This window comes from Cicer arietinum, chromosome 6 (assembly GCF_000331145.2).
Source record: "Cicer arietinum cultivar CDC Frontier isolate Library 1 chromosome 6, Cicar.CDCFrontier_v2.0, whole genome shotgun sequence".
Classification (NCBI taxonomy): Eukaryota; Viridiplantae; Streptophyta; class Magnoliopsida; order Fabales; family Fabaceae; genus Cicer; species Cicer arietinum.
Window position 1 is genome coordinate 41,097,759 of NC_021165.2, and position 26,829 is coordinate 41,124,587.

General features: G+C 33.7%; 1 protein-coding gene across 3 annotated transcripts in view; it reads right to left on the reverse strand.

The window, feature by feature from the left end:
• Positions 1 to 736: 736 nt before the first annotated feature.
• The window catches only part of LOC101501094 (exocyst complex component SEC6), a 28,858-nt gene continuing 2,765 nt past the window's right edge, over positions 737 to 26,829 (reverse strand). The window contains exons 2-25 of one of the 3 annotated variants that reach the window (XM_004506482.4): positions 26,244 to 26,282; positions 25,334 to 25,422; positions 25,122 to 25,212; positions 24,586 to 24,675; positions 22,181 to 22,260; positions 18,467 to 18,559; positions 17,727 to 17,753; positions 17,473 to 17,580; positions 15,187 to 15,325; positions 14,992 to 15,036; positions 13,225 to 13,280; positions 12,427 to 12,535; positions 11,585 to 11,725; positions 11,303 to 11,482; positions 10,398 to 10,481; positions 10,205 to 10,291; positions 9,152 to 9,196; positions 5,084 to 5,162; positions 3,374 to 3,443; positions 2,193 to 2,280; positions 1,974 to 2,063; positions 1,690 to 1,806; positions 1,379 to 1,441; positions 737 to 991 (exon numbers count right to left, since the gene is read on the reverse strand). In XM_004506482.4, the coding sequence (XP_004506539.1) occupies positions 860 to 991; positions 1,379 to 1,441; positions 1,690 to 1,806; positions 1,974 to 2,063; positions 2,193 to 2,280; positions 3,374 to 3,443; positions 5,084 to 5,162; positions 9,152 to 9,196; positions 10,205 to 10,291; positions 10,398 to 10,481; positions 11,303 to 11,482; positions 11,585 to 11,725; positions 12,427 to 12,535; positions 13,225 to 13,280; positions 14,992 to 15,036; positions 15,187 to 15,325; positions 17,473 to 17,580; positions 17,727 to 17,753; positions 18,467 to 18,559; positions 22,181 to 22,260; positions 24,586 to 24,675; positions 25,122 to 25,212; positions 25,334 to 25,422; positions 26,244 to 26,282 (2,142 nt within the window). In that variant the 3' untranslated portion in view covers positions 737 to 859. Of the gene's footprint in view, positions 992 to 1,378; positions 1,442 to 1,689; positions 1,807 to 1,973; positions 2,064 to 2,192; positions 2,281 to 3,373; positions 3,444 to 5,083; positions 5,163 to 9,151; positions 9,197 to 10,204; positions 10,292 to 10,397; positions 10,482 to 11,302; positions 11,483 to 11,584; positions 11,726 to 12,426; positions 12,536 to 13,224; positions 13,281 to 14,991; positions 15,037 to 15,186; positions 15,326 to 17,472; positions 17,581 to 17,726; positions 17,754 to 18,466; positions 18,560 to 22,180; positions 22,261 to 24,585; positions 24,676 to 25,121; positions 25,213 to 25,289; positions 25,427 to 26,243; positions 26,283 to 26,829 lie in introns of those variants that run through there. The other 2 variants (XM_073370372.1, XM_004506483.4) reach the window with 2 other exon arrangements.

Below are 26,829 nucleotides of genomic sequence, written 5' to 3' on the forward strand. Positions count from 1 at the left end.
CAAGTTATATGTAGTTAACACAATTTAAATATGTGACTAATTACATTTAATAGATTGTTAATGAATATAAAAAGATTAAACAACTCATAAACCATCCACTAAAAATATAATTTGGCTTTTACCCTAACATAAATTATATCCAATAAAAAATTATTCAAAAATACAAGGACTCAATTCAAAAAATCAGATCGAGAAACTAATTATAAACTATTGATATGTTTAGAGGTTCAATTGCAAAAATAATTAGTTCAAAGACCTATTTAAAATCTTCAAATAATTCAAAGGCCTCCCTAATAATTTAACCTTAAAAACTTGCTGATAACTTAAAATTGATACTTGAAAAACTAACTAATTAGAATTAAAATGTTTAGTAAAATTCCTTGTTGACTTAACTGAAGAACATACAATTACATAAAAGAACGTGTTTATTTATTTTTATGAGTTTAATGGTTATACGTTAATGGTGTAAAACTGTTTTTTTTTTAAATAACTACCACATCCTTCATTTTGATTAGACGTCAGCGTAAAACATCCTTCATTTTGATTAGACATTAGTGTAAAACTAATTTAAACTGCAGATGCATTACCCTTTTGAGATGACTAGCAATATTCATTTAAAGCAACCATGTAACTTAATGACTAAAATACGTAGGGAGAGTTTGTTTACTTTTCTTCATAAATACATTAAAGGGGAAAATATGAGCCATAAGATGAAATGCTATCCCAAAAAAAGATCTAAACCAGAGTAACAAGTTTCTTTAGCAAAAACATCTTTTTGTTCAAACAATCTTATTCTTATAAGCTGGTCAAATGAACTATAAGCTAATTCATTGAGCTTGCGAGTGAAGGAATCATGACTTTAAGTGAGTTTACGCCAAAGTCCACCCTTGGAAACAGTTAAGCATTTCACTCGTGAAAAAACAAAACCTGTCTTTGGAGGTCTTCCATCAACAAGAGAATTTTCATATATGTCTTTGCACTCTTGTATGACCTGATCAACAAGAATAACATCGTGAGTTCCTAAGTCAATAACCTGAAAATTTCTCCGGCAAATAACTCAGTTAATGATCAAATTAGACAAATATATTATATCTGTTCCTTCTTCCCCTTATCTTAGAAAAATACTACGACGACTGGTTCTGGGAAAATGATGCCTAATAAGTTCGATGTTAAATTTATACAGACCACCTTTAATTGTTGATTGTATAGTTAAGGAACTATCTCAAGAATTTTTCAAGCACCGACAACAGGAACATCTAAAATATCCTGTAGTCAGTAGGTCATAAAACATATCCAAATAAATGCTGTCATATTCTTATGCCGCGAAGGTATTTCTTGAATTCAATGTTCAGCAGAATAAACACCAAATTTTATTTACCTCCTTGGCATCCTTCCTAGGAATTCCTTCTCGTAGACCAACAAGTTTCTCCACAACTTCAGACTACAATGAGATATAAAAACACAGATTCATCAACCAGGTCAACTTAAAGTAGACATCTCCATTCACTGTAAATCATATAATATATAGTATTTTCAAAGCTATTATTTCAATAATTGCTTAATTTCATATCAAAAGCCTTTTCAAAGTCAATATTTCATTTTTTTTGCAAGAAGAACAAAAACTTCAATTTGCAAATAAGAAGCATCGAATTAAATAAATTATTTAAATCATATTGGGCATAGTCTTACCGGACAGTCGGGTTGATGTTCGAGAATATTTGTATAGATGAGTGTGAAGGTATCCAGGCTCTCTGCTGAAGCAAGTTCCCTCAAGTCACTAAGTATACTCACTCTGTTTTCAACTTTCTAATCCGGAATGTCAAGGAAATTAGAGTAAGAAACTTGGGATCAGCATGCCAAGATTAGAGGACTACATAACATATTGCTAATAACATATTGCTTTGGGACTAGCATAATATTCACAATTACGATTAAGAGGACTAGAGTGACAAAATGTCTGAAAGAGAACTTACAGAAACACTGATATGTTCCCTAAAAAAGTCCATGATGACCTCCTCATCTAACCTCATCCGTTCAATAGTTTCTTCCTTGATGTAGTTTTTCTGCAATTAAAATTACAATAGAGACATTTAATTAAGTCAAAAGTCAAATGAACAGAAAACTATTATGGAAGAATATATGCTTAATTTTGCCTTAAATAAGAACTGACTATTGTTTTATTGAGAGCTAACCTGTGTTAAAAGACGGTCAACATAAACAACCACTGTTTCCTCAAGGCAAGCTTCAACAAATCTCCTAAAAGATCTTTCTTCAATGTACCTTGAATATAAGGGAAGTTGAAACTATTAGTTTTCCATAATAAACTAAAGAGGGGTCAAATTACTCCAAAAAAGATACATTCATTTTCTTTCATTGACGTTATTTACATAAAATGGCTATAATTTGTTAACTTTAACATGACTACCAAAAATTCAGTTTCTTATTTTGAGCTGCAATTTGCTCCCTCACTCAAATTTTGTGATTGGACACTGAATTAGTCTCTTCAACCCTGCTCTACTTGTCACATGGTAATGAATCATTTAGGCAGTGTATATTCAAATCCTGACAACCATCACCAATTTTCGCATTTATTTAGAATTAGGCTGATTTTTCATATTACTTGTACCGCGTAATGAAAGGATAACAGGTAGAAAGGTAGAGTGAACTAGAATTGTGAGGACATTGGTAGGGAAAGGTAAGAACTAGGTTTCTTAAATACATGTGTGGGTTGCAGCTTTAACATATTCTTCATCTCTCTGTTCTTGAATCAATTCTGATATGGTAAGAACTATTTTTCTTAAATACATGTGTGGGTTGCAGCTTTAACATATTCTTCATCTCTCTGTTCTTGAATCAATTCTGATATTGAACTAGGCCTTTGGGGGTTCCATCAATAAAATTCTTATTTCTGTTCTTTAGTTCTGATCAGTTCTACCAAATGGCGTAAGAGCTCAAAGATCCTAGGAGCTGCTCATGGTTAAATCAATGAATGGAGAAGAAAAATCTTGAAGACTTGAGGAGCATGTTTCAGTGTTTGAGGAATCAGGATGGTAAACAAAGGAGCAATGACTTGTTTGCGTGATTTGTTGTTCAACTGTTCTCTGCTTGGCGTGGGTTACTGATTCTGTGTGTTGCTTCTGAGTTGTATCCCTCCGTTTTTGTCCTCCAGTTTGGGCCTGGGTGTTATAATACTTCCTGTTTGAGTTACCTTTTGGAGAGTTGAATATGGTCTAAACTTTAAACCCAAATTCTACGATAAAGCTTTCAGGATTACCAGTTTCATCATAGAGGCCAGAGCAAAAAACTTACAGAGTATGGCACATGTGGGAGAACTAAACAAAACAAACTTACTGAGATAAGAAAGTCAACTCACATTTTTACATCAGTAAAATAATCGCCAAATGTTGCAACCAAGTACTCAGTAACCTGTCCCTCACTCCATTCTGATATATGCAAAGCAAATGAAAAAAATACTGAGATAAGAAAATCAACTAACTTTTTTATAAAATTAGTAAAATAATCGTCAAATGTTACAATCAATAACTCAGTAGTCTGCCCCTCACTCCGTTCTTATATGTGTAAAGGAAAAGGAAAAAAAAAATCATTTTAAAAATATCAAATATAAAGGACGTGATTGATTAGATATAAAAGGAAACAGTAAGGTTATAGTTTTTTACATTGACGATTAGCAATAGAACAAGGTATTGCTGCTAAAAAAAGGTAATGCTGGATACCTATGGATGTTTGCGGTTAGGTTCTCAGAGAGAACTGCACCAAACACAACTACACTGGAAGACAGTTTGACAAACTGGATAGAATGGTGCTCATTTAGTCTGAACTTGATCTTCAGTTCAGTTCAGTGTACTGTGATTCCGATTTACAGAACCAAACTGCTTGGCAAAAGAAACGGCAACTGGATTTTAACAAAACAAACCTGTCTTTTGCAGCGCAAAAGAGAAAGGGAGACCGACAACAACACAACATTAACCAGCGGTAGAGTTGCTTTTGAGGTGTCTGTTTTGCACACAAATTAACATATTTCGCTCATGTGAATATCACAGTACACATGAAAAAATTGTTTTTGAACTATATTTTATATACTATGAAATCAATATAGTTGAATTTTTAAAAGTAAAAAATTGACAACCAAAAACAATATAAGTAAAACTATTTTCCATATGCTAAACTTTTCAGAAAAAGTAAAAAATTCAAATCTAACATTTGGTTGACTTCCCAAAAAAAAAGTTTTCTGTGGATATAACCAAATTTTCACCAAGAAAGAGAGAAACTGTGAGAGGCTAAAAGCTTGTGATTAGTTTTGTGCATAACACAAACAGTGAGGAAGAGACAGAAATTCCAAGACACGAATGAACAACAGTATATAATTTGATAGATTAAAACAAATCCAATATTTTGTTAGAACTACCATAAAAAGAAATCAATTCTAACCATCCTATTTAATAAAATAATTCAATCCATGCAATAAAAATATTTAATGGATGGACATCCAATCCATCCATAAAATGATTTAAATAATTTACTAAGAAAAAATTTAAACATTGAAGAGTTTTATTAGTTTAAATTATTTACAAAAAAGTAAAATAAAAATATTTTTTTCTAAAATTGTGGGCACCACCAAGGGGATCCACCAAGGACAGCTACCCCAGTGAGACCTCATCAAATTTTTCAAAATATATTATTTTATTAAATTTTAAAAATTAAAAAATTAAAATATAAGAAAATGAATACTTTTTATATTTTACTTTTAATCCAATGGATTGTGTTATTACTTTAGGTGATCCATTAGATTTACAAAAAAAATGTGGATGGATCACTAACAATCCATATAATTAAATGGATGCATTGGATGTGGATTAGTGAATTCTATTGCCTCCTCTACTTAAACAATAGTTCACAGCCTATAATAACATAATGTTCAAAGTAACACATTTCGTATTCAAGTAGAAGAATCAATACAGCAAAAGAATACAGTTCAACAATAAGGATTTACCCTCACCCTCAATAAACTATTAACATAAACCTACATAAGAAACCAGCTAGGTGATGGAGAAAATTGCTTTACCTTTATGGTATAGTTTGACAAGCAACTCCTGGACACCAGGATCTTCAAATATTACACTTACAGTTTGATGCACAGCTTCCTATCACCAACAATATTCAAATTATCAGAATTCATCTCTTCCAAGAAACATATATTCATCAAAATGGTAAATGCAGTGAACAACATTATTCTAATAATATGAATGTGAAGTAAAATATTCTCTAAACAAAGAATAAACATGCTGGTGAGTGAATAACCAACAGACAAACATAACAGACAGGCATGCTAACACTTTTCAACACAAGAGATCTTCAAGTAGTTGTATTATGGGTCCATATTTTCTGTTTCCCTTTTTGCAGAATGAATTTATGAGCCATGTTCATTATTGGATATAAAAGCAATATGGAAAACATTGTGCACACTGAAGTTAAAAATAGAACACATTTGCAAATGAATTAGCCTACTATCGATGAAGTGAAAAATGTTGTGTTTGATATGAATGGTAATAGTGTTCCGGGCATTGATGGATTTGGGTGGTCACTTTTACCACACTTATTGCGATATTATTGGTCAGGATGTTTTCAATTCTATCCTTCAATTCTTCAAAACAGGTTGGATGATCCCTGATCTTAACTCCAACGTTGTTGTCTTCATCCCTAAAATCCCTGAGGTGGAATGAATTGACCAATATTGTCCTATAGCCTTAGCTGATTTTCAATTCAAAATCATTACTATGGTTCTTGCGGATCTTTACTAAATTATCCTTATTAAACATTGATGTATTTATCATTGTCATAAAGGAAATGTGGAATATAATGATTTGAGAGCGATGCACATAATGTTACTAATTACTTATAATATTACTAAGTATTTAGAGAGGACAATTAGAAAAAAGTAATTAATATTATTACATTGAAAGCTGAAAATAACATACGTTTCGAGACAAAAAAATTCCTTATGCAAATGGAACACTTATAGTGGGACAAAGGGAATGCAATTTAGTTAAGAAAATATTAGGCAAATTACAGTGTAGTGCATTTGGTTGGAGAGGAACTCCCATGATTTTAAGGTTGTTTCTTTATCATACCACCTGATTCAGGATAAGATTAGGCTTTAGCTGTCTATTTGGTGTACAAGCACATGACCATTTGGTAAGGATTCACTAATAAATATGTTCCAGGATTTGAAAGCTTTGTTACATAGATTTTCTGTTTTTCTTGGTTGTTTCTGTTTCATTCTTTTGTTCAGGCGGTTCCTTAATCGCCTTTCTCTATGACTAAATTGTAGCAGATTCATAACAGATCCTTGCTCCACAATATTGTACACAATACTTAGCAAACAAATATTTTATAATTGTATTTACAACTTACGTAATTACAATATGCTAAAAATATTTTTACAACATTTAAGACAAAATTATAAGGGTATATATATATTGAAAAAGTCATATTTTCCTTACATAACTCTGTCATCTGTAAACACAGCTACACAGAAGTTCCTTCACAGTTGTGAAGCAGTCAGATTAATATTGTAAGAGATTTGGCAACTTAGCTTTATTGATGTTTTTAAAAATAAAATATATGAAAAATATCTCATAATGTTGATCGTATCTTAGTAATTTAGAATATCTTGGAATATTCCTTAGGATTGCTGTCTGTTCCCTTACCACTATTTGTGCGGAACTCCGGCCATCTCCAATCTCCGGTCCGGATCACTTCCCATGTTTCATCATATTTCACAATTTTTTTCTTTATTTAACTATAATTTGGAGTCTAGTATTAATATAAAACACAAATAAGGTGTGCTTTGTCTTTTGTAACAACCAGTGATCAATACATCATCTAGTATATCAAATAAATATCGATTTCAAAGTGTTAGAATATTAAAAAATATCTTTTATATTATATTAGAGTATTTTGAGTTATTTCCTAGGATCAACTTATAATCATAGAGATATCTTAGAATATCTCTCATTATTATTATGATTTATTCCTGATTTAGGATTGAATCTATGTTTCTCTATAAATAGAGATTGGTATCGAGTCTTGTAATCAAGTCAGCATTAAGCTATTATGAATAATATTCAAACCCTTATTATTTTCTCTCCTCCTTTTTTCTAAAATCCCACAACTTCAACATGGTATCAGAGCCTATTTCGATCCTCCTTGAACAATCTTGCCGTTGTTCCGCTGTCGAGTTCCCAATAGTTAGGGAATATAATCGTAGTTTCTCTTTTCCAACATTCCGACACATTTCACTCATTTTCGGTTCAATTCGCTATTGCGCCGCTGCCACTATTTCCGACAAATTTTCCTGAGAACAGCGCCGTCATCTCCAGCAGATCATGCCTGAAAGCGCGTCGCCAAAAGCCGTCACACACGCTGCTAACCTCTCATGCGAGTAGATTTGCCGCTGCCGTCTGTTGCTGCCTATTGCCGCTGCTGGAAAAGTTTTCCAGCAAATTTTCTGAAACAACCATTGTCTCTCCTATTTTGGATGCATTTTCTCACTCCGCTAATCGATCATGGCTTCATTTCATTAAAGTTGCGCTGCTTCCTTTTTGGTGTTTGTCATGCAATTTAGTTCTTACTAATAGATTATAACAGTGGCTTTTATTCCCAACGACGATCATTTGGGTGGTGTCCCTTTTCCCACAGATGAATCATATTAGTGATGACTTCTTTTTCCATTGATGGTCATTCTAACAATGTCTTTTATTTTCATGACTCACACTTTAGCATGACAATTTGTCCCAGATGCACTGGCCCCATCTTTGTCTCAGATGTACTGGCCTTGCCTTTCTCTCCTTGAAGCACGCTTCTCCAATATTATTGGTTTGAAGCTTCCAAATGCAGTTTTTAGAAGAACGGATCTTGCTTTGTTCAATTGCTTGCCATGAATTTCTCTCAGACTGATGATCATATCGGCTATCTGGCTAGGCTATATTTATAGCAATTCTCTCCGACTTCACCTGCATCCCTGAGTTGCTTTTTAATCTTTTTTATTATTTTGCAGAGCAAAACATTATTTTCTTGTAACAAGCTAAAATTTAGTAAGCTTGACGGGGAGTGTTAGAATATTAAAAAATACCTTATAATATCTTTTATATTATATTAGAGTATCTTGAGTTATTTCCTAGGATCAATTTATAATCATAGAGATATCTTAGAATATCTCTCATTATTATTATGATTTATTCCTGATTTAGGATTGAACATATGTTTCTCTATAAATAGAGATTAGTATCGAGTCTTTTGTAATCAAGTCAGCATTAAGCTATTATCCATAATATTCAAACCCTTATTATTTTCTCTCCTCCTTTTCTCTAAAATCACACAATGTAGTCTCTATTATCTTCTTTTCTTTTATATGCAAAATTCTTAAACCTTATAATTTCAACAAATGCTTTCTTTTTCTTTTTCTTTTAATCTATTTCACTCATATGTCGGAGATCCTTCAAATATGTTTCAGTAAATATATTTATTGTTGAAAATTTTATTTTAACAGAAATCCACCCTAGCCACCGTAATGGCAGCAAATTTGGGTTGCCTTCATAGCAGCCTCCAACAACTTCATTGTGCTGGGGTAAGGGGGTGGGTTTAGTCCCATATTTCTGAGTTATGGCTTTTGTAGTGCTTAGAAGGCTTGACAGTCCTCACCTTACAAATGATTTTGGGGGTTTTGTTAAGTTTAAGACCAAATTCAAACATTTGTTTATGAAAAAAAAGGAAGAGATCTACAATAAACCCGGTATCAATTTTGTGTGTTTTGGATTTTAGAAATCTATCAGGAATATTAATTATGTCAACATAATTGGCTCTATAATTAAAATTAGATTCATAGACATCTCATACTTCCACTAAATTTCATTTCATTTTCAATAAAAATATGACTTAACTGGTTTCCATATCACGTGATCTCAATATTTGAATCACATGGAATCACTACAGTTTAGGAATTAAAAATAGTGAAAATCTTATCTAATCCATATAAGGAAACTATGGAAAAACACATCAAGTTATAAATGAAAATAATATTAAAAAATTACAGTACCAATTATGATACAGAAACTTGCACACTGTGTCTTACCTTAGCTACCTCGAGAAACCCCTTACAGGTATCTTCAAAATTAACCTACAAAGAAACAGACAATGTGTAAAAAGACCATAAAAAGAATAAGTGAAATCGCAGGGCACTAATATTGCCTTACTACAAGGATCACAACGAGCTGATGGGCAATACAAGTTTCAGACAGAGCCCAACTAATAAGGCAGAGTAGTGGGCCCAAGGTTTGGAGAGTCTACTCCAGGAGGAATAAATAAGAAATAATAGATTCAGTAATCTGTCTCTATTAAAAAAGCTGTTATCTGTTACTATGTTATTCTAAGTTTCTGATTATTCTAGGAAGTGGTTATTCTTGTTTATTCTATTAGTGTAAGAGAGAGAATCGAGAGCCTGAGAAGAGAAAGAGATGAATTTATATGTTTATGATATCAGCAATATTGTCAATTGCGGATCGCGGAAAATAGCAGTTTATTCAAGTATCACTACGCAATAGCCTCTATTTGACAACATTTTATACTAAATAGCAAATCGCGGAACAATACCGACTTGTTCAAATTCCGCTACGATATAGCACTACAGCTGCTATTTAACAACATTGGATATCAGCTATATAAAGTTGTCCACTTGTCCTTATCCTACACTAATAAAGTGCTTATTTACACCAACTCTGAGTCAGTCACAGCTGTCATACGTAACATTTCACACATCAGCTGACTACAAAAGACTTATACCCACCCATATTTGCATAGATAGGGTCAGTTAAGCCTGGTCTACTTTTGTTTCAACCATTGGATATCATTTTAATTATAGATGGTTTTCAATATGCAACTCATAATTTCTCCCTTCTTCCCTCACTGCTCTTACCCAGCCACCCCTCCACCTCTCACCCTTTCCCCCTCCCTCTGAGTACTAACCATAACTAATTCAGGGTTTTGCTTCTGTTTCACTACTATTGCAGTTACAACAACAGAATTATGCAAGTTTCACTTAAAATGTATTAAAAAAAAATAAGTCAACAAAGCAACGTTTACAAAAGCAACGAAACTAGGAAAAAAAACAAAAACAAAAGGTCCAGACCTGCTCTGCATAGTTCTGTGGAAGGGCTTCTATGGTACTATTACTTAGCTCCATTGCAAGATCATAGCAGCGCAAATTATTATTTATCTAAATAAAACATTAAATTGCACCTTATGTCAACAGAAAATACCAATGGAAATAGTCATCATGTGTTGAAATAAAAAGCCGACACTTCTTAGAAAAATTCACTAACCATAGCACATAAAGGTTCCAGACCAATCTCAGAAGCTGGTTCTCCAAGTCTCTTCTTTTCAGCTGCTTGAAAATCAATCATCACCTGTAAAATAACATAGTTATAAAACAGAATGACTGATATAAGCACTAAACACTACACCTTGTATTATTAGTGGCCCTTCATGGATTGTTGGTGATACATTACAATAATAAAGATGCTTAACTAATTTTTGTATGAGAAAATTTTATGTTCCAAATTATACCCCTTTACCACGCATTTACCAAGATTAAAGTTTACAAAACATAAACTTATTGTGCATCAATTACTCTTAGAATTTAGGCTTAGAGTGTAACTCATTATAAGTATTACAAAGACTATGACATAATAGAGTACATCCCCTCTAATTAAAGAATCAGAAAATCAATATACATCTAACTCAGTTTCTAGATTCTCTCTAGCTCTCTGAAATTCTATATTTTTCTAGGCGATGCAGGACTAAATCACTTTAATTAATAATATACAAAGGTGTTGTACCATTGCAAATGAAGGCAGAAGAAGTGGTCAAATAGCATACTGCAGAGGTGGCTACAAAGGAAGCAGATTTCCAACCCCCTCTCACTCCCATGCCCAACGGTCCTTGGAGGATGCAGGCAGCCTAACAACGGATCTAATAAGAGGTTCTAATGCACTATTAGAATTCAGATTTACTCACCCCACAAAACCGGCTTGCAAATGAGGACTGCCCAATCCTTATAAACATTACAAATACGCAATGTGGGACTAAACCCGCCCCCTAAACAGTACACTAAAGGAGTTATATCATTGCAATTTAGATAAAAGGAGTGGCCCAATAAAAGGCCCCATGGTGGCAGCAATTAAGGCAGATTTTCCAGCAGTTACATCTATATTTTATCTGACATTACCTGAATGGTTGCCAAGGAAATTCGGTATAACATGACATCAGTGCTATTATCTCGAACAATTTGAACTTGCTCTCCTAGTATCCTGAATAGATCAACAGCAGCTGGGGTGTATAGCTTCCCATCTTCAGTTTTCTTTGGGGGCTGTGTTTTATCTGCTTCCAAAATATTCAAGTACCATTTCTGCAAAACATTAAGAACAAAGCTTAATGAGATAAATAAATCATCCAAGGAACATCATAGATTACCAAAGCTAAATGCATAAACAAGATAGCTAGGATTTACCCTTGTTGTAGCTTGCATTCGCTCAACATAAGAATTCATAAGAGGATCCATCGCACCACTCTCGGAGCACACTTGGGCTAGAGACTCGTCAACACCAAGGCCAATCAGGTTGTCTTGGTATTCAACCACCCAACCAGTTACCTACTTGAGACCAAAAAAAATAAGTGTATCTTTTCCCATAAAAAAAAAGGCGGAGAAAAAGAAAATGGAAGGGGAAAAAGAAATGTTGCAATGAAAAATCTACACGTACCAAGGAATTATACCAAACTCCAAAATAGAAAAAGAAAACGCTAATTTTAACAGTGATTAAAGTATTAAAGAAATTATGAAACAGCAGATTCAGCCCAAGGGTGGTATTATAAGGACAAAAGAATATACTTGGAACAATAAGGGAAAGACAAAGTAGTTATTTTGAGCAGTTAAAATTAAAATAGGTAGTTAGTTAGAGGGGACTAGTGAGATATATTAATAGGGGGAAGTAAAGGTAGGATGAATGTTGAAGTAATGTAATTTGATATAACCAGGCAAGTGCCCAGTTGTGGAGGGTAAACCCTTTGTTAGCGGAAAAAATCCTTGGAGGAGAGATATTTTCTGTCTTTTGTTCTTTTTACTCAGCAAATAAAATCATTTTTTTCTTTATCTTATTTCCATTGGGAGCTCCTAACACATCACAGTATCACACCATTGTCTGTAATATGAATGAATTAGAAAGCTAGTAATTTTGTTCCCAAATGCTAAGAAAAATGCATGGTTGGATCACCTTCATCTAAGGAGAAAATGACATTCCGAGCATATGACGGATAGTAATAAATTATACATAAATAAAAACTATAGTAAAATACCTTTAATATCTCAATATTTGTTAACTCATTTGCCCTGTCACTAAGCAACCTTAGCATCTGAATAAACCTCTCAGTGTACAGGTTTACCATTAGTTGGAATATTTCATATCTGCCAGAATTAAAAAACAAAATTAGAACAAACAGCGTATGTGCATAAAGAAACCCCCTACAAGCAATCACTTCCTTAGATTAAGTGAAATGCATTCAGACAGAAACGAATATGAAGGGTACAAGAGTTCGAAGAGCTACCTACCAGTACTTGTTGTCTAAGTTCATTGATTGATGAATTGATTTTTATTTTGGGTCTATTTTATTATGGGTCTCTATTTTTATTACATGATATAAACCTGTATTTTGATTTGAGGGGAAGTGTTAAGGGTAACTTGGAGAAAAAGGAAATTGATTTTCACATAACAAATTAGTTACTCATAGTGCATGAATTGAATATGATAGGTACAAGAGTTCTCTTACAGTTCAATTATTAGTATAGAGGTGTAGAATAAGCTTACGAGTTTACAGTTACAATCATCTTTATCAATGTGTAGCATCTCTTCTACTAAGCACTCATATGTATTTAACAAAGTCTACTGAGCCAGAAATTTAATAAAAGATATATAAAGAACCTTGATAATATAGAAACTGTATATTATACAAAAAACACATACCCATACCTAAAAAAGAAAAGAAATTATACAAGCAAGCAAACCAAATCTTTTAGTGAGATTATTAATCAGAAGAAACCATGTCCTAAAGCAGAGAAGATTAAAAAGGTAGTAAATTCAAAAATTCAAAAATAACCTTGGAGGAAAGCAGGGGGCCACATAGTCATAGATATCTCCAAGTTCCTCCCCAATCTATATACCACAAAAGAAACAAGGTTCCAGCAGTAATCAGTAACAGGTAACAAAACTGGATCTCAATGAAGAAAGCTAGAAATGGTATTAAATGATAGAATAAAAGTTTCTGTAGTGTAAAATGTCAACTCATGAATACAAGTATATTAAGTTATACATGGGTTCCGGCATTTCATCTGTATGACTGACAGCTTCAAACAGATTCTGGATGGGACTCAGCATTAAAATTTATGAAGGTGGGTGGGTGGGGGTGGGGGAGTATCATAGTCCTATTCCTTTGAGGACCAAAATGGTGATTCACTCCCAAATATATCAAATTTAATAGAATTTTGTTCCCAAATGCTAAGAAAAATTTGGGTCAGCACTTTGGCACGACTCTTAAGAATTTAGGAGTCTATGCAGCCCGCTATAGCATGATAGCACATATCGGGATGACTGTTAATATTATTTTTTTATACAGATTAAATAATTAATACTATATGTGAGTGACTGTTTGTGTATGTGTGTAAAAGCTCAAATTATAATAATGCTAAAACAACATAAATTTCAAACTTACTGGACAGGAAAAAAAAGCACAGAAAAAGAGAAGAAAATATAAAGAGGGGGGACAAGACACTAGATTTGCAAACCTGTTGGACAGTGAACATAGGAAAAAAAGACTGGGTCAAACAAAATTCTATTCAAATTTAATAGAATTTTGGGTTTTAAAGAGACTACTGTAACAGCCTAACAGGCTTTTTGGAATTTGTTACTATTTAAAGAAAGATCAGGTTCACGATCTGTTCTACAAATATATGAGAAAGAATGATTAAGAAAAGATTTTGACAACAGACATGAATATCAGGAAATAAAATATTTTGTTTTTAAATGAGAGGGAGGTCTACCAAACAGCAATAAGACTAGCAATGATCTGAGCTACCAAAAGTATGGCGGTATAGAGTGCTATATTTGTCAACAAATCACCCCTTCTTCAAATATTCAAATAATCACCAACAATCAATCCTCACTTAATCACTGTTAATATCATTTTACAGTCAAAAAACTTCCCTAGTGCACAAAACTTTTCTTGATAGTACTGAGTAGATAATTGTGGCAATCCTCACTTAGGCTCTGTGATTATTATTGTCCTTTTTAGTTACAGCATTTGTAGGGAGAACTATTTTTCCCTGATTCTTACGCCAACGAATCAACCCTGTAATTTTTATTGATTCACACTCTCTTTGTACAGTTTTCAGTAAGTCGAAAACACAATTAACTTTTCCATATATTGTATACTTTGATACTTTCATCTAAGGTGGTTAATCCCATTTTATCGCAGCATATAGTATGTAAGGGTTAAAAACCCATCTTTGTCACGGGTCTGTGTGTGTGTGTGTGTGTACGCTTTGCAGGACTCTGTTAACTATGTCTTGTTTATATTGATGGTGATTGTGTTCAAAGTTATACCTTAATTTTGAATTATTAATTATGAATGTCATTAATTTGGGTAATTTTATAATCTTAAGAATAGTAGCCATCTTGCTATCAAGCATTCCACTATAGCATTTTTGGGCATACAAACTTAAGCATGCATGATGATTCATCTATCTAAAGAAGAAAACAACAAACAACTGATATAAGGTGGGAGAGAGGGGAATAATATTAAAAAGCCGCTGTGAGGAAAATGCACAGTAAATAGCTAAGAAGCTTAAATTAAATCAGTCTAACATACCACTCGAGCTTCCTCTAAAGCTGCTTTCAGGTCCTCAAACACCAGCTGATACATAAATGAAATTGAAATAAGTTGCTTGCAAAATAGCAATACTGATGAGTTATGCAGGTGTGAGTTTGAGAAAACACAAGTATCTGCATTTTTTGCAGCAGGAGAACTGGAGAATGAGTAGAGCAGTAAGACCTAGTGATCTACCTCATTTAAAAGTTTGTTAAACCGTCCTTCAACAGTCTTCCTAATTTGCTCGTAGCACTTATCCTTATAGCCTTTCCCCTGAACCTTCAATTTTTGTTGTGTTAAATTTTTTGAAGGAGCCGTTGCACTTGTAGGTTTTCTGTGATTCATTAGCATAAACAAAATCAAGTAATGACAGATGGGGAAAGGAGAGAACTTCTCCTTTACAGAACAATTAGGAAATGGGGGAAAAGATTCCTGGATTAGTTTTATCAATAAATTGTACGGGAAAATTATCTTTGAACTTTCATTCATTTTTGCTCCCATACCAGAATGACTCTAAAAGAGATTATAATGATGGGGAATATCCACAATAAAACTTCAGGCTGTCAGGCATAAGTCTCATAAGACAAAACAAGCAGGCATAATGTTTTCACAACTACTACCACATACTGATTTACTTTTTAAAATTAAATCTTTTTTAAATGAAGGTAGAATTAAAATTACCAGAAAAATCAGGCATCGATTAGTAAGACGTAGAACCTACCATAATGCATGGGGGAAATGGGCAACCATCCCAGTGTCAAAGAGAAACAGACTGGCAACTTTTGGAATAAACAGAATGTAAAGGAAAATTTCACCTGACACGATGATGACAACTGTGACAAAGAAAATGTCAAAGGAAACAGCACCACAACAATACTAATGGCCATCCTAACATGAACACAGTAGTAGAAACATAAAAAAAGGAAGAAAAAAAAGGAACAGGGACAACCAGCAATTATCATAACTCGATAGGACTGACGGGTTTATTGAGAAAAACTCTAGTCCCACATAGAACAAAGATAAGGCCTAAACATTGTTTATAAAGAGCGGCGCTGCTCATCTTGCAAGCCGGTCTTGTAAGGGTGAGTTACGCTCAACATAAAAACCTAATAGGGATAAACTAAAAAACTGACGTGCTGGATTTCACCTAAAGAGAAGAAGTCAAAGAAAACAACATTGCAAAAGCCATGAGATAAGGCCTAAATACTGCTTATAAACTTGGCAGTCCTCACCATACAAACTGGTTTTCTAAGGTTGAGTAAAGCCTTAAATTCGAATTATAAGATAGTATCAAAGTCTATTCTAGATCTGTTGCCGCATTGTTCACGCTCCAGTTCCAATAACTGAATTTTTGGTATTTAGTTGGGCCATAAGCCCAAATTCTAAGAGGCACCAACTCACAATTGGCATCTAAGTCAACTGGATGTGAATAATGCTTTATTGTATGGGATTTTATATGAAGTGTATATGGAGCATCCCCAAGGGTTTGAAGCATCTACATAAAAGTCTAGTTTGTAGATTGCATAAGGCTCTATAGGGCCTTTAACTGACTCCAATGACCTGATTTGAAACTTAAAAGGCTAAAAAATGCCCTGCTCACACTCGGGTTCCAGCCAGTAAATGTTACCCATCTATGTTCATTTACTGCAAATCTTTTATATTGTCTACATGCTTGTATATGTTGATAATTTGATATAATTGTCAGTCTCACGGACAACTCTATTCAGCACACATTCAGCATCTTACCCGCCCAATGGCACTCTAATATTGCTTTCAAGCCACTCGGAGAACTTGACTACTTTTTGGGTATTGAGGTTAAGCATGTCAAGGATAGCTCTCTACTACATGCCCAGTATACATAAATACATTTCGAACTTGCTAGAAAAGATCTAACGAGGTAGAGGCCCAAAGCATCTCTTTTCCAATGACTGGAAGTTGCAAATTGCCTAAACAGGGAGCAGACTATTGCTCAGATGCTACTAGTACTATCACAAGACCTGAAATCTTTTTTGTCAGTCAACAAAGTAGTTAGATTCGGCATTTCAGTTACTAACACAGCTGTCAGTAACTGAATCAGTTATTTAGTGATAGTTGTAACAGAGAAGTTCCATGTATAGATACAATCCATCATTCAGAATAATTGATCAATTAAATCATTTTCAATTAAATCATTTTGAGAAGTCCCTAATAAAAAAATGAAATATTTGATTATCTTAATGAAAGTAATGATCCTTCCAATATTAGACTCCAAGTTACTTTAATGGATCTCTACCTTTGTTTTGGAAAAATAAAAGAAATTTATTAAAGTATGGAGAGAAAGAGGTATGTGAAAAGATGATAAGAAATCCTCTTACAGATATAAAAAGAGAAACTACAGCACACTATCTAAGGTTGATGATTCCATTATTAAAGATTTTTAAGATCACAAGATTCGCAACGCATCTAGGATAATGGAACTCAATTCAAATTACTATAACATACATGGCACTTTGATGAGGGTTTGCGACCAGTGCCATTGCACCATCCCCTTCAGCCTCAGCTGCTTCCTCTGCGACCTGTTGATCAAGGATTTCTTGCATTTCAACAACCCTAGAATAGGTCAAACACAACAAAAACAAGATTACATTGAGTTTAGAAATTCCAATCATACAACCAAGCCTTTAAATAAAGATACCATAAAGGAATAAGAAATGGAAAAATTTAAAGGAAAATGCAATTGTCTATCAGCAACATACCGTAAAGCACGAACCAAAGTCTGTGGGCTGCAAACAGAAAGGAAAATAAAATAAAATAACATGATTAAAATAAAGGAGAGAACTGTTGATTATACCATAATCACATTATATAACTTCATGTTTAATATTGCAATGAATCAAAAAGTGCTTTTAGAATTCGGACTTCAGGCCTAACTCACTCCACATAACCAGTGTGGATTGCCAAGCCTTATAAAGGCTACATAATTTGTATCCTAGCCGATGTGGGAATCTTAACACACCTAACCATGCTAAGAATTAGATATCTAAAGTGTGGACTAATGAGGAGGAATAACAAGGATCTTAACACAACATTTCACGCCCAGAAAGGGAGGAATAACTAACCGATCTAGAATAGGCTCTGTTACAATTTTAGAATTTCGACTTGAGGCCTAAGTCGCCTCATTAAACGAACTTGAAAGGTGGGGATTGCCCAAGCCTTATATAAACTACCTAGGCCGTATCTCTGGTCAATGTGGGATTCTCAACACATCTTCTCACACTCAGGGTTGTACATCCGAAGCGTGGACTAATATAGGAGGAATAACAATGATCTAAACGAGTGCTAAAGGAAAAGGATATGGATCAAATGTATAATTTAACGAACATAATACTCAAATCGAAACTTAATTAGCACTCAAATGATAAAAGTTCAAGCAGATTCATAGTAAAACAATATGCAACATAATTTGATATGTTCATATTCAAGACATGGCACAAACCTTTCTTTAGAAAGTTTATAGAAATTGGAAACATGTCCCCATAATGTCTTTTCAAAGTTCTCCCAGGTTCGATCTACATCTTCAAAATATTCTCTAAAACAAATACAAGAATAAGATGTTAATAATAGATACCATTAGAAATTCTGTATATAAATAGTTATGGCTTGATAGTGTAATGTAAATATAGTAAATAGGGTAAAGTTAACATAGCTTATCTGTGTAACACACAGATTCACTCAAATGCTTTCTCGTTGTAACACTCAAAGATAAAAACTACTAAGCCTTGAAACTATCAATGAACCACAAAACAAAATCTCAAATATATAACTTAAATTGGATGAATAATGGCCAACACATTAACATACCTGGCCAATAAGTAGCGAATTTAGCAATGAGAAACCTTTATGTATATGGGGAGGAGAGAGTAAAGGAACAAAATAACATAAACTAGACCCATTATTGATATACTGAACTTCCGGATATAAAAAATCATTTTAAGGACTGAATTGCTTGTTCAGTTCTATCAAATTGGAAATGCTCTTGATGACCTTAATTTTTCCTTACCAAATTTTGTTCAACATGTATTCTCAGTTTCAATCCAATAACAGTGTAACTATAAAAAAATCTGACATTGTTAGTTCACATACATTACATTATTATATTTCACAGTATATTTTAACATCTATCAAATAAGCAGTGTCAAAGTGTCATGTCACTATCTGGATTTGACAATGCAATGCATAACCAAACACAATGCAAAAGGTACAAAAAAAAATTGGCATCCTGAACGATAAAAACATTGAAAGATATTGTCAAATCTTTTTTGTATAAAATATTCTTCTAAACCATCCAAGATGACATTATTTAGAACCTTTAAAACCACCACATGCATAGCACCCCACACAGATTTTTCAATTGACCACGAAATAAATTCAGTCAGCACTAGCAGAGGCAGAAAGAACACCTCACAGACTTTTGGATCAAGGACATAACCGAGTATTTGAAACTAATTTTATCAATTCCATTAATTGGAAAATTTAAATGCATCCTGTTATGTGAAAATTAATTTGCTTGATTCAGTCTTCTCTAAAAACATAAATCTTTTATCTTCTCTAAAAGAAAACGCACTATTCTTGTACAGCCAATTCAAAAATTCAACCAGCCATTAACAAAGTCTTTGGTAAAATAGCTGCAAATTCGGTCACAGAACTAAAAGTTTCAATTTTATGACTTCAATACCTGAAACGATAGTTTCAAAAATAGATGCCACTGATTTAAGAATACTAGTTGGTCATAGCATAATATAAAAATCGGGGCTAATGCATGTTGAAAGTAACTCCAAATTCTGAGGTAGCACCCTCCAGGGTTTTCATCCTACTGAAACTGAAAAAGGTAAAACTTTCTTTGACACTACTCTTAAATACACTGACCATAGTATTCCTGTAGCTGTTAGGAAACCGGTTAGATCTTGTACTAAGCACCCTATGTCTAAATTTGTATCGTATTCAATCTTGCCTTCATCTTTTGCTGCCTTTACCTTTAAATTGTCTAGTGTAGAAATTCCAAAAAAATGTACACGAAGCTTTAGAAGTTCCAAAGTGGAGGACAAATGTCCTCGAGGAGACGAGAGCTCTTGAGAAGAAGAAAACTTGGAATGTTATGACACTTCCGGAAGGCAAAAATACTATAGGATTTAAGTAGATGTTTACTCTGAAGTATAATTCTGACGGCTCAGTTGAAAGATATAAGGTTCGTTTGGTGGCTAGGGGTTTCATTCAGCCTACAACATATACTACTCAGAGACATTTGCTTTCGTTGCAAAATTGAACATGGTTAGAACACTTTTATCTCATGCAGCAAATCTTGATTCGCCACTACATCAGTTGGATGTTAAAAATGTCTTCCTCAATGGTGATATAGATGAAGAAGTATACTGGACGGTCCTCCAGGCAATTGCGGAGCTTGAACTAAAACATTGGGGTGGCCAAATTTTTAAAATTTTAATGAATAAATAAAAAGTATAATATTGTATTGTATATAAGAATTTTAAGTTGTAAATTTACAAAAATATATTGACGATCAAACTTTTAACGCTTATTAGAGAGAGGTTGACAATTTTAATAATTAAAAATTAGTTTTTAAAAATTTAATTGTTTTTTCAAATACTAAAATTATTAGAGGTTAATTGTTATGTTTTGTCAATGTAAAAAGTTTTACAATGTTAGCACATTCATAAGTGTGACTTTAAAATTAATTATGATAAAAGTTAAATTGTTTTATTAATCTGACAGTTATGATTAATTGACAATGTAAAATATATTTACATCGTCAATGTATACAAATTAAATCCAAATTTTTACAATATTAATACAACTTTTTTAACTACAAGGACAAAAATATATAATTATTAAAATACATTTAAACACAACACATTGTTTAAGATACCAATATTGGCATAGTGTTGATAAAAGATAATGATTTGATTTGAGTATTAGGCGATCTATTTTAAAATTACGTGAAACTATATTTCAAATCAATAAATATCGAATTTATTGGTTTAGTTCAACTTGGACTCAACCATAAAAAATATCTATTTTTAAGAAGACTAATGAAAGAAATATGTATATTTACTAATGCCGACTGGACAGGTTCAGTCACAAACAGGAGATCAACATCTGGATATTGTACTTATGTATGGGGAAATCTTGTGACATGGAGAAGCAAAAAACAGGGAGTTGTTGCAAGAAGTAGTGCAGAAGCCAAGTTTAGGGCACTGGCTCAATGAATTTGTGAAGGGTTGTGGATTTATAGAGTCTTGGAGGAACTTAAGATGAAAAATGCACTTCGATTGAAGTTATATTCTGACAGTAAAGTCGTCATTAGCATAGCTAACAACACAGTTCAACATGATAGAACCCAAACATATTGAGATTGATCGTCACTTCATAAAGGAGAAATTGGATGCAGGAATTATATGTCTACCTTTTGTGACTTCTTCTAGTCAACAAACCGCAGATATCCTAACCAAGAGCTTGGCTAGACCTATTTTCGAACATTTGATAAGCAAGTTGGGCATGATAGATATCTATGCACCAACTTGAGTGGGGTGTTGGAGATTCTATTATTATTTTCTATTTTAATATTGCAGATTTTCTGTTTTAATATTTAATATGTTTTGTTTTTATTTCCCTAAAATCTCTCCTTAATTCAAGGAAGAGAGTTTCTTGTATTCTCTCTATTTAAACCAGCTAAGACTGAAGACTAAAGTAGAACGACATTCTATCGCTTTTTTCTACAAGTCTTCTCTAAAAGTATATATCTTTTATCTTCTCTAAAAGAAAACGTAATATTCCTGTACAGCCAACTCTAAAAGTATATATCTTTTATCTTCTCTAAAAGAAACCGCAATATTCCTGTACAGCCAATTCATAAATTTATACCCAGCCAATTCATAAATTTATACCAGCCATTAACAAAGGCTTCGGTAAAATAGCTGCAAATTGGGTCATAGTACTAAAAGTTTCAATTTTATGACTGCAATACCTAAAACGATAGTTTAAAAAATAGATGCCACTGATTAAGAATACTAGTGGATCATAGCATAATATAAAAATGGGGGCTAATATTGAAATTGACTCCAAATTATGTGGTAGCACCCTCAAGGGTTCTCCCGCAGCCCATGAATGTGACAACATAACTTGAGTAGACACAAACCTCAGTCTCCCGACCTCTTCCTTGTGAGATGCTGCTGCTGCTAATGCAAATCTTCGCTTTCCATCCAGAGCTGTTAACCTCTGCAAAATAAGAAAAAGTTATAGATATGATGGTAGGTCAGCTATAGTTAAAAGGGTGTATTTTATGAGAAGAGTGAATATGCTAGAGTGGGAGGGGTTATAACTGAATAAAAGAATAAATAAATGTAATTGAATGATAGAATAGAATGCAATATAAGGATGGGAGGGAAAAATAGGGAAGGCAATTGTTCATTTTGAGAGTGGGAAAGTCAAGACCCTCGAATTCCCTGAGCAAGGTAATTCATTTTCCCTAGCTCGCATTGAGCAGATAGACCTTAGTATACAACCAAGATTCTTTCTTTTCCATTATTGATATCAATTGATTGTACTAACTGGGATGAAAACTGGTCCTTGAGGGAGACTGATTCAGATTCATGGTTAAGACTGAGTCGAATTGAATTGGAGCGAGTACTACAGGGGTTTGAGGCTGCAAGCCAAGGAGGATCTGATGGAAAGCAATAATGGAAAACCATGTCTGCGGCTCTGAAAATGTTGTGCGGGATATCTTGCATTGATTAGCAAAACTACAACACAATGTGGTCAGAGTCCAGTATAGATTGTTGGCAGAATTGAAAGGCTGGCCATCAATTTAGGATAGCACTGAAATACTGCCTCCAGTATTGCTAAATTAAGCTACAAGGGTGAAACAGAGGACATATGTTGGAGGAAAGTTGAAACTTGAAATACAATGCATTGGGCTGGGTATTGTATAGAAATATTGTGATAGAACACTGCAGGTTAAGAGGAATGAGGGCCCAAAAAAATGGGCCCCACTCATCCAAGTCACACACCTCACACACATTTAGTTTTTAGAAGGATGAATGGAGGGGATAAAAGCTAGTTAATAACGTCTCTTATTTTACTGATCTTCCATTAAAGGAATGAGGGAAGGGGAAGTGGGAAAGGCATTCAGTTTCAAGAAGGATGAATGGAGCGAATAAAAGCTAGTTAATAACATCTCTTATTTTACGTTATAAGAATGAGGGAAGGGGAAGAGGGGAAGGTATTCATAAAATATTTTAAGAAATAATTAGGCGAATTCTTTCTCTGGTTAGTAGCAACTTTGCTCTCATTTAGGAGTTCTTAGAACTCTGGTTTAGTTTTTCTTTCTGCATCCTCTCTTGATCTCGTCATTGTGAGAGTCTCGTCATCGTGAGAGATACTACTCTGAAAATTAAGAAACAATATACCTTTTTCTTCTATTAAAATTCTGAGTTCTATCATATTCTTCTTAGTTCTTGCAACAATGGTACCAGAATCAGAAAGAACCTTAATAGTGAAACAAAGAGCTTTGTCATTGTATCAATGGTGAAAGATTTGTGTCCTAAACCGTACTTGTGTCACATTGAAGAGCATGGTTTTTAGACGTTTTCAACTCACCCTCATACAAAACATGAATGAGCATCTTCTTGGGTTGAGATAAAACGGGAGTGTGCAGCAATGGAGAGTAGTTTGAACTTCTAAGTCTTTACCAGACCTTTGAATATTATGGAGCAAGAATATCTGACCAGAATCTTTTTGAATGGGTTGAAGGACGTAAGGGCTGAGCTTAAGTGCTGGCTTTTTGGCTCATTTTTTCTCACTCTAGTTATCAAGCTGAATTAATGGATTTGGCTCAATTAATTGATGTGAAAAAAAAATGGAATTTTGCGGAGTGGAGAAATCTAGGGAGGACCTCGAGTGGGGACCTCCTATAACGTCCTACAGGTACACCAAACGGGATACAGCAAGGATGAGAAAGAACAGCAGTGAAAGGTTTGCAATATAATGAAGTTTTTGCAGGGACAAGTACTGTCTCCAATACATAGTAGAGGAGGGGTGAGAACTGTCAGGCAAGGACAAAGATGATGAAACACCAGAGAGAGGAGTTTTAAGCTATTAGAAACTAGAAAGGAGGAAAGGGTTGTGTTTTCACTGTGGTTAGGATTTTAGCCCTGGACGCCTTTACAAAAATGAACATTGGAAAGTGATTGTCATGGAAGATAATGACATAGAACAGGTATAAGGAACAACTACGTAGTAAGAAAAGTCGTTTCGCGGCAGGTTTCACCATGGGGAGGCAAGAGAGGGATAGGAAGGGTAGCTGAGTGTGAAGGAAAGAGAGGGGAGGCAATTATGTTACTGAAAGAGTGGAAGAATCAGGGCTCACAAATTCCCTGACTTTGTAATTCATTCCTCTATCTCATATTGATCCGTGATATCTCATATTGATCCGTGATATCTCATATTCCTCTATGACTTTGTAATTCATTCCTCTATCTCATAGGAAGGGTAACTATTGTTTATAAAATCAATATTTTGCAGTGTAAGTAAGACCAGCCTAACCTCATAAGTATTGACAATTTCTTTGTCATCAGTCAATGAATCCCGAGCCTCTGCTGCCTCCCCAGAGATGGACATCATACCTTCAACATCCTATCAGAAGACCAAGAAGTCAGCCAAAACGATAAAAGAGATGAAGTATGACCGATATAAACATAACAGGATTCCATGTTCAAACTATTTTACTAAAAATAATGGCAAATGACTCAAAGTAAGCATGTCTTTTTTTAATAAGCTCAAAGTAAACATGTTGCATCAACTCCATTCTACCAATAAAAGATTAATTAAATTATGAATCTTAGACACAGTGAAAGCAACATTTTAGACAAAATACACTCAATATAGAATGGCTTTTGCTCTTTTAATAACAATTCAACAGGAAATAGAGTGAGAGAAAAAATAACCCATTTTGTTGTAATTGTAGGTGATAAGCCCAGTCCTACATGCAATTTTTTAACTATGAAACAATAGAATGAGTTCGAGACTAGCACTCTTTTAATTGATAATTAAAGGTTAAAGTAAAAAGACAGAAAAAGCACCTTCAAGGTTGTGTTTAAGTTATTTCTTGCATTACTAAGTATCTTTATCTGGTCATGGTTTTCAATTAATGTTTGGCATTCTTGACATAACCTGATGCACCAGGAAATCACATAAGCTAAAAGAGAAAGATATCAAAAGTGCAAGTTTACAGGAGAGAAAACACCCACTCTCAAAGTCAAAACATTTTCAGTCAACCCCATTTTTAACGTACTTCTCAATGGAGAGAAAGTTTTCCCGAAGTTGGTTTATTGTCTTCTCAGAAAAGGAAAGTGATTTTAGTCCTGCCTGTGACTGTTCAACCTGCAGTAGAGTGTTTCAGGCAAAGCACGTGAAAATATGAGATTGTGGTGCCTTAATTGGTTAATATAAAGAGCAGCAGAGTGTACAATGCAATGCATGTTTAATGGCTAGTCTAGTAAACATAATATCATCTGTTGTTATTAGAAATTTAGAATTAAATATCTGTTGTCCAAGTTTTCAGATACTTTGAATATAAACTGTCCTTCAGGTTATATGTAAGATAATAGTAACCCATCATTAGTTTATGTTTATTGGAGTTTGCCAAAGGGGAAAGGTTAATAAAGAGCCAAGTGATTCTTTAGAAGTTATAGCATGTCAGTCTATAGCTCCCATAGATTGGTGAGGGCATCTTTTTTCTTTGGTACGGACCTATTTATCATCAATAATAGTTCCTTACACACTCTGTAATTAAAAAAATATGCCCACAATTTTTATTTCTAATGGAAACGGTTCCTTACTTTTCTATCTATAGTTTCTATTTACTGCTAGCAGCTCCCAAGAGCTTTGTCTAAAATCAGATGTACAGAAACTACCGTGATGTATAATTTCTATTTACCGTGAGGTTAACGAAATTTCTTTTACCTCAAAAAATAATATTTTTCTACTAGGTGAGGTTGGTTACATGGATTAAATGAAACTACCGTGTTTTGTCAAAAACTTTTTAGAAAACAAAATAAGCTATAATCCAAACATAGACACTTTGCAGATAATGCAAGCATTTTCAGAGGGGGGAAAATCCTAGGTTTGCAGTTAATAAAAGGTTAAACTTTTCCAGTAATAACATGCATCTAACCGGATGGTATTTAGTCGAAAGAATTTACCTGCTCTGCAACCATTGTACTAAGTTGTGCGTCATTGGCCTGAAAACAAAGCAAAAGAAAATCACTCTTGTAGATCTGGTATAAACAAGTGAGAAGGGTGATATACAGTGAATGGAACTGGTATTATGATTAATAATACTCTGAGAATAATTTTATGCAGAGTTGGTTACAAGAACAGGGAGAAAAATGCGGTGCAGATATAATTGCCAGAATTATATGTCAATTATAAACTAAGAAAAGTTTATGATACAGTTAGCAAAAAATTGTTGATTTCGTTTAAAAAATTGGTTTATTAAAAACATGACAACATTGACAATCTGATACTTTGATAGTGTTGAGTTTTTAATGAGGTAAGTATTCCAACATCCTTTCAATTTTGATCATCTTAAATCCTACATAAAACCCTCTATTTCTATAACCAACACAACCCATTCTATGTTATAAATATATTACACTTAAATCCACAGTTGCTATTTTTCTGTTAAATAGAATAAAATACTATCTTTGGGTTTGCTATGCAAAACACATTTTACTACTTAAACCTACACAAACCCCCTCGTATTTGTAAATGCATTATAATTTCCCA